This window comes from Calliphora vicina, chromosome 1 (assembly GCF_958450345.1).
Source record: "Calliphora vicina chromosome 1, idCalVici1.1, whole genome shotgun sequence".
NCBI lineage: Eukaryota > Metazoa > Arthropoda > Insecta > Diptera > Calliphoridae > Calliphora > Calliphora vicina.
This window is the reverse complement of record NC_088780.1, coordinates 38,066,062-38,074,160: the sequence shown is the minus strand read 5'-3', so window position 1 is coordinate 38,074,160 and position 8,099 is coordinate 38,066,062. Positions and strand designations below refer to the sequence as shown.

General features: G+C 30.0%; 2 protein-coding genes across 2 annotated transcripts; both read left to right on the top strand.

Annotated features, from left to right (window-relative positions):
• Positions 1-488: 488 nt before the first annotated feature.
• Positions 489-1,403, top strand: LOC135958258 (uncharacterized oxidoreductase TM_0325-like). Its single transcript, XM_065509155.1, has one exon. The coding sequence runs from the start codon at positions 564-566 to the stop codon at positions 1,326-1,328; it is 765 nt and encodes a 254-aa protein (XP_065365227.1). The 5' UTR covers positions 489-563; the 3' UTR covers positions 1,329-1,403.
• Positions 1,404-2,617: 1,214 nt separating this feature from the next.
• Positions 2,618-3,713, top strand: LOC135958246 (3-oxoacyl-[acyl-carrier-protein] reductase FabG-like). Its single transcript, XM_065509144.1, has 2 exons — positions 2,618-2,761; positions 2,823-3,713. The coding sequence occupies exon 2, from the start codon at positions 2,838-2,840 to the stop codon at positions 3,606-3,608; it is 771 nt and encodes a 256-aa protein (XP_065365216.1). The 5' UTR covers positions 2,618-2,761; positions 2,823-2,837; the 3' UTR covers positions 3,609-3,713.
• The last annotated feature ends 4,386 nt before the right edge of the window (positions 3,714-8,099 follow it).

The window sequence follows — 8,099 nt, the reverse complement described above, 5'->3', positions numbered from 1 at the left end:
CATTCATAATTGTTTTCATTGCAATTTCGATTTATAAGAGATTTTGTCATCGAAAGATTTTGTAACTTCACACAAACAGTTACCACTCCTTACAGTCATTTCGCAACAGTTCTAAGAGGTATAAAAATATAAAAAGGAAATGTCAAAAAATAATTGAATTTTAATTTTTGTTACAAAAAATTAATTTTCAAACATCAATTTACTAACAATTGATGAAAAACTGGTAATTGATTGTACCATGGGTTTAATTGTACCCATAAATAGAAATAAATAATACAAATGTATTTTTGTTAAAATTTTATGCTTAAAAACGCATACATTTAAAATTTAAACGTGTAGCAGTGCCCTTAGAAATATACATTTACCAATATTTTTTTCAGGTAAAGTATCCATTGTACATCGAATTTTTCCATAGATTTTGGAAGATAAACATAGAAATAAATCTGGCAACACAAATATTTTGTCAATAACATTGAAAACACCTTGTCATAACACAAACACCGGTCTCTTGGCACATTTCCACAATAATCAATTTGCATTCCAGTTATTGTTTGCACACGGAAATGGATTTCACAGGAAAAGTAGTACTTATCACCGGAGCCAGTTCTGGTATTGGGGCAGCAACAGCCCAAGAATTTGCAAAATTAGGTGCTGAATTGGTACTAGTCGGCCGCAATGTTGAAAAGTTGAAAGAAACTGCTGAAAAATGCGTAAACTCCAGCAATCATCTACAACTACAAGCCGATATGTGCAATGAAAAAGATGTGGAAAATATTATTAAGGAAACTCTTGGGAAATTTAAGAAATTAGATGTCCTAGTAAATGCAGCTGGCATTATAGAAAATGGTACCATCGAAAATACCTCCTTGGAACAATTTGATCGAGTTATGAATACAAATATACGTTCCCTATACCAATTGACTATGTTAGCAGTGCCGGAATTGAAGAAAACCAAAGGAAATATTGTTAATATTTCAAGCGTATGTGGTTTGAGATCATTTCCCAATGTTTTGGCTTATAACATTTCAAAATCGTCAGTAGATCAATTTACTAGGTGTGTTGCTTTGGAATTGGCATTATCTGGAGTGCGCTGTAATTCGGTGAATCCTGGTGTTATTATAACTGAACTTCATAAACGAGGTGGTATGGATGAAGAGGCTTATGCGAAATTCTTAGAAACTTGTAAAGCTACACATGCCTTGGGTCGTGCCGGTCAGGTTGATGAGGTATCGGGTGTGATATGCTTTTTGGCTAGTGATATGGCGAGCTTTATTACTGGTGTAAATATGCCTGTGGATGGTGGTCGCCATGCTATGTGTCCAAGATAAATTTGTTAATTGTACTTTTATGTGTATATATATGTGTAAGTGTTTATTGTTAATAAACATTTAAATCATTTCGAATGTGTTAATTTTGCGTTTTAATAAAAAAAAAATATTGGCAAAATAGGTATATGTATGTATGTAAAACATTTCGTATCGCTAACCGAAGAATATTAATATATACAGATAGGTATGTGATGGACGATTTATTTGGAAGGTTGCGACCATGATTCTGTCATGGTTGTGATGAATTTATTACTTTCGTTTTGTGTGTTGCTTGATACTTATCCATTAATTTGATAATTTTTTATAAAATTTTTTTAAATTGATACCTATTTGTTATAGTAAATAATATCCCAATAGTTAATAAAACATTTGAAATAGAAGGAAATTCTTTCTAATCGATCGATTTCCTTCACATACATATATTTCATTTGTCTCTTTTTATACCCTTCACCTTCGTGAGAAGGGTATATATAAGTTTGTCATTCCGTTTATAATTTTCCGACCCTATAAAGTATATATATTCTGGATCCTTATAGACAGCGGAGTCAATTAAGGTCCGTCTGTCTGTTTAAATCAACTTTCCGAAGTCATAAATAACTTACACGATATCTCGGAATTGTTCCAGCTCGGTTGCTATTTAAAATCGAGAAAATCGGTCCACAAATGCCTGAGATATAAGGAAAAAAACCAGGACAACCTCGATTTTTGACCTATATCTGGATTACTAAGTCATTAATATAGACAATATGGATATCTATAGATAGATATTTCAAAGACCTTTGCAACGACGTAAGTAAGATGAACCTACAATATGTCAAAATCACCAAAAGTTTTTTTTGCTAAATATTAAAAAAAAATTTAAATTTAAAAAACAATTCGAAACAAATTTTTTTACAAAAAATTAAAAAAAAAATAAATTTTGTTTACCTAAAAATATTAAAAAATTTTATTTTGAAGTATAATTTGGTGAATGGTATATAAGATTCGGAACAGCCGAATATGTTAGCTTTCTTATCACCCTGCCCCGGTCCGAAAGCCGAAAACACAGAAACTGTGAACATTAAAAATAAACTAATTATGAAAATACATATAAAGGGAACTTGATTTGAAATATTCTATTCTAAATTTTGAGATATTGTTAACTAATTTAGTCTTAAATGTTAGGCCCACTAACCAAATATGTTTCTCGTCCCTGATTTGCACATAAAGAAACCTGATAACTAACGATTTATGAGAACAAAACAAAAAAAAAAGAAGAAATTAAAAGACAACAAGAAATTGACACAATACGAATGCAAAAACAAAATATTTAAAATTTAATCGGACGATCACAACCGCAATACTAATAAAATTAGTCGTTTACAGTAGGAAACTGTTGATAGCGGGGACCACACGCCGGGATCTCAAAACAATCTTAACGATTACGCAACACAGTAACAAACAAAATAAATTTATTTTCTTAATTTTTGTTTTTATTTCCTCTATCTTTTGTAGTTATTTAGAATAAACATGAACTTTGCTGGCAAGGTAGTTTTGATAACAGGCGCTAGTTCTGGCATAGGAGCAGCAGCTGCCGTTAAATTTGCCAAACTGGGTGCCATACTTACGCTAAACGGACGCAATGTTGAGAATTTGGAAAAAGTGGCCAAGCAGTGTGAAGAAGTGGGTAAACAAAAGCCCCAGCTGGTAGTGGGCGATATTTCTAAAGAGGCCGACACAGCAAAATTGTGGAAAGAAACTCTAAAGCATCAAAATAAATTGGATGTTTTGGTTAATAATGCTGGCATTATAGAGACTGGCAGCATTGAGACAACTAATCTAGAACAATATGACCGTGTTATGAATACGAATCTTCGTTCCATGTACCATTTAACCATGTTGGCTACACCGGAACTTGTAAAATCAAATGGCAATATTGTAAATGTATCGAGTGTTAATGGTATTCGTTCCTTCCCTGGTGTCTTGGCTTATAACATTTCTAAAATGGGTGTAGATCAGTTTACTCGTTGTGTAGCATTGGAATTGGCTGCCAAGGGTGTGCGTGCTAATTGTGTTAATCCTGGTGTCACCGTTACTAATCTACACAAACGTGGTGGTATGGATGCTGAGACTTATGCCAAATTTTTGGAGCACTCAAAAAATACTCATGCTTTGGGTCGCCCTGGCACTGCTGATGAAGTAGCGAATGCCATTTGTTTCCTGGCCAGTGATTTGGCCACATTTAGTACCGGTGTCAGTTTGCCTGTTGATGGCGGACGTCACGCCATGTGTCCCAGATAAGAAAATGTTTGAAGAATTTACTTACCGATGTCATTATTTGCATTTATTTTTCTAAGATCTTTAAGTTGTATTGTAACGAAATATAAAGTTGTTTTGTGAAAGAAATTTATTTGTTCTAGAAATATTTCTTTTAGTAAAAAGTAAAGTTTCGTACGCATAAAAATTTAAATAACTGTAATTATGTGTTAAGAGCTGCCGGATTGAGATTCTAATAGTTGCATTGTAGGGTTTAGGTTCTATAAGTAGATTGTTTGAGCAATCGACTTTTTGGTAGAAAAAAAGTCAAACAATCGATTACGTTATCTAAAAGGGTCCATTAACTAAAAAAAGTAGAATATTTAATTGTTAAACAAATACTTAAATGCAAAGTATACTAAAACTAAATATGCACACATTTTAAAATTGAAAAAAAGTCGTAAAGTCGACTTTAGTTTCAACTACGGAACCCTAGTAGGGCTTTTTTGTTATTTTAAGACGCAACTACAACATTTTAAAACACAAAGCTTTTGAAGTAAATATATATTTTCACTCCTAAAAGTATACATGAAATATTTTAAAATTTGTCTTTTGTTTTAATTTATTATTTTATCTGTTGAAAGTGAATTTTTTTGTTTATCTAAATACGTTTTAGTTTTTACATTCGTACGAAGTTGATGTCTTCAATTAATATATCAGCAGTTAGGAAAACTATAAAAACATTTGTGACTGTAATTTACCATTTGGGAGCAGGACCTCGTAAAGTTACTCTAAGACACGATAATTTTATAGCAAGAGAGTTTAAGAAATTTCCTGGCTGGTTATCAAAAATATAAAATTGGAAATTAGTTCGCGAACTGTTAGTCGCAGGTCAAATGAGACTGGTCTTGGTTGCCACACAAAGTATATATTCTGGATCGTTATAGAAAATCAAATTTCTGAAGCCCCTATATAACTTACATACATCAATATATCAGCAATTCTTTTGACTCTGTTGCTATTTAAAATCGATAAATTCGACCCACAAATGGCTGAGATATTTCGAAAATATCTTTTTTTATACCCTTCACCTTCGTGAGAAGGGTATATATAAGTTTGTCATTCCGTTTGTAATTTCTACATTTTTCATTTCCGACCCTATAAAGTATATATATTCTGGATCCTTATAGATAGTGGAGTCGATTAAGCCATGTCCGTCTGTCTGTTTAAATAAATTTTCTGAAGACCCCAGACATCTTCGGCATCCAAATCTTCAATAATTCTGTCAGACATGCTTTCGAGATGTTTGCTATTTAAAACCTGAAAAATCGGTCCACAAATGGCTGAGATATAAGGAAAAAACCTCGATTTTTTACCTATATCTGGATTACTAAGTCATTAATATACAGTGGTTGACAAAACAATGGAAACTGTTCCAAATATTTCATTAATGGCCTAAAATCTGAAATAATTTTTTAAAAAATTTTAACATTTTTGTAGTATTTTATTTGTATACTTTTATTAACTTAATTTAACAAAAAACAAAGAACATAATTACAGTACGGGCTCGATTTACGCAACCGAAAGGAAATCGGGGTTGTTGCGATATTCGAAATGTTGCAATAAGCAATCACTATATACGCTATTATTTTGTATTCTTTTTTTAACAAAAATATGCAATTTAATTAACAAAAAGTATTTAATTCATTTATTAAACAAAACAAAGTAAAAAATTACACCATTACACCATAAATATAATATGTACTCGAATAAATAAAAAAATATTTTAATAAAAAATAACTGTAAAAAAACAGCCAAAATTCTTTATGAGAGCAGTGTCGTCGTGAAAGTATTTTTTAGGTGCCTATTATTTGGCAAATAGTTTTGAATTACGCTTCTGATTAAAAAAACAACCAGAGTAAATAGAGAATAGAATAACTTCTGAATAATATTACATATGAAAAAAAAATAAAGTTGCACTTATTGCGTCTGTTTTTTGAAAAAGTTGCAGTTATAAAGACTGTAATGTTAAAAAATAGGCTGTTGCGCTAATCGGTCAGTTGCAATAATAGGTAGTTGCACAAATCGAGCCCGTACTGTAATTAAATTCTAAAAATGAGAAAACAAAATTAAAAGATTTCTTTATTACGGCATTGACAAAACAATGGAAACTTAGGTATTATTTTAACAAATATGGTCTAAACTTTGCAATAACTCAATATTTTGTTGGGTATCCCTTATTTTTTATAACTTCTACACATCGACGATGCATTGAACCAATTAAAGAGTCAATGGTCTCCTTTGAAATATTTTGCCATTCCCTTATAACCGCCTCCGATAAATCTTCCTTCCTGGAGTAATTTTGGGTCCTTATATTACGATCTACAATTTCCCATAGATTTTCTATGGTATTGAGATATGGTTCTGTATGCTATACCTGTCATGGTATCTTTTATAATATGAATTGGAACCAAACCTTGCCCTGAAAAACATCCCCATACCATAATATTGCCACCGCCAAACTTTACAGTCTTATTTGTGTACTTTGGATCTAATCTTTTTCCCTTTGGTCGTCTTACAAATGTTCTCCCATCACTGCCTCTTAAATTGTATTTGGATTCGGAAAACAGGACAGTATTCCATTTCTGTATCGACCAGTTTAAATGATCCCTGGCAAATTGTAGACGAGCAGAACGGTTCTTTTTAGAAATGAGTTGTTTTTTCACAGGACGATAGCAACCAAGACCAGCCTCATTTGCTCTGCAACTAACTGTTCGGGTACTTATTTCTAATTTTAGGTTATTAACAACCTCTAGAGAAGTTATTTTTGGGAATTTCTTGAACTCTCTCGATATTATCTTCCACCTAAATGTTAAGTTTTTACAGAACCGGTCTCACGAAATTTCTTTATAATTTTTGAAACTGCTGATTTATTTATTGAATATTGTTGAATTTGTCACAGATACTTTTTTGTTTTAAACCAGCTTTAAAATCGTTAATTATTTTATTTTTTAAGTCTTCACAAATCTTAACTTTAGCCATTTTCGTTAACTTTGAAAAAAGCAATTATGCGAAAAACTTAGAAAAAGAAATTGTGAAAAATTACCAGAATTTAAAAATAAAATAACTGTAAACAGGATGCTTTTTACATCGTTCTTTTAAACATTATTTTCGTTTTACACTTCTTTCTTGCAGAAGATTAAAAGTTTCCATTGTTTTGTCAGTAGCGAAATAGTGAATATTTTTAATTTTGTTCCCTTTTTTCAGAATATAATTAATTATGTTGTTTGTTTTTCAGTTAATTTATATAAATTAAACTATACAAGTAAAATACTAAAAAAAAAATTTTATTTTAAAAAAATATTTTAAATTTTGGGCTACATATGGAATATTTGGAAAAGTTTCCATTGTTTTGTCAACGACTGTAGACAATATGGATATCTAATGATAGATATTTCAAAGACCTTTGCCACGATGTATATAAGACCACAGTAATTTGGACCTACAATGGGTCAAACCAGAATTTTTTTTCATAAAAAAAAAATAAATTTAAAAAATAAAAAAAAAATTTTAAAAAAAATAAATTTTATTTAACTAAAAATATTTAAAATTTGTATTTTGAAGTATAATTTGGTGAAGGGTATATAAGATTCGGCACAGCCGAATAAAGCTCTCTTACTTGTTTTAAAGTAATTTAAAAAAAAATTTGTATGTCTACAATTTTGTCACTAATAAAAAAAATTTGTTTGTTATCCTGTTTACCTAAAATTTTTATTTTAAAATATAATTTGGCGAAGGGTATATAAGATTCGGCACAACCGAATATAGCTCTCTTACTTGTTTTGTTTGAGATTTTTTTCTAGTTTCCGCTCTATGTGTATTTCACAAAGGTTTCAAAATTTTGTTTATCAAAAAATCATTAAAAATAAAACAAACTTGTAATACTTTAGTATATAATGTAATAATTTTTATTATTTATATTTAATTTCTGTATTTTTTTCTACTCTCAATTGAGTGTGTTTTTTCCTCTTTGTCATGTTAATGTTCTTTGAATACATACATACAATATTTAATGTTTTTTTTTGCTTTCGTTTTTTTTTAAATATTTGTAATTAATTTTACGATCTTGCTATTTATTCAATTTGTTTTAAATTAAAATATTCCTCTCTATTTAAAATAACCAAATTATAACTAAATTTATAACCAAGGTAAATGGAATACGTACTAAATACTCCAAGACAAATTATAATGGAGAGTTGTCCATGTTGTAACTGTACCCAAAAGTAAATACAATACATATTCTTACATACTTAAAGAAATACTTATAAAATAATCTAAAGAGGACATTTTGTTCTATTTGTTTATACTTAATTTAAGTAAAGTCATCTAAAAAGCAAATGAAATTTACAAAATGATTCAGGATATTTTAGGCTTTGTGAGTTTCTTCTTTTTATTTTGCTCTTCACGATTTTAATTTGCTAAAAAAATATATATTTTTTGTATTGTGTTTTCTTTTGTTAGTTTTATTAATTTGTT

Bases quoted from the DNA above. Each gene is read 5' to 3' on its own strand.
- LOC135958258 (XM_065509155.1), top strand. From the start codon at position 564: ATGGATTTCACAGGAAAAGTAGTACTTATCACCGGAGCCAGTTCTGGT.
- LOC135958246 (XM_065509144.1), top strand. From the start codon at position 2,838: ATGAACTTTGCTGGCAAGGTAGTTTTGATAACAGGCGCTAGTTCTGGC.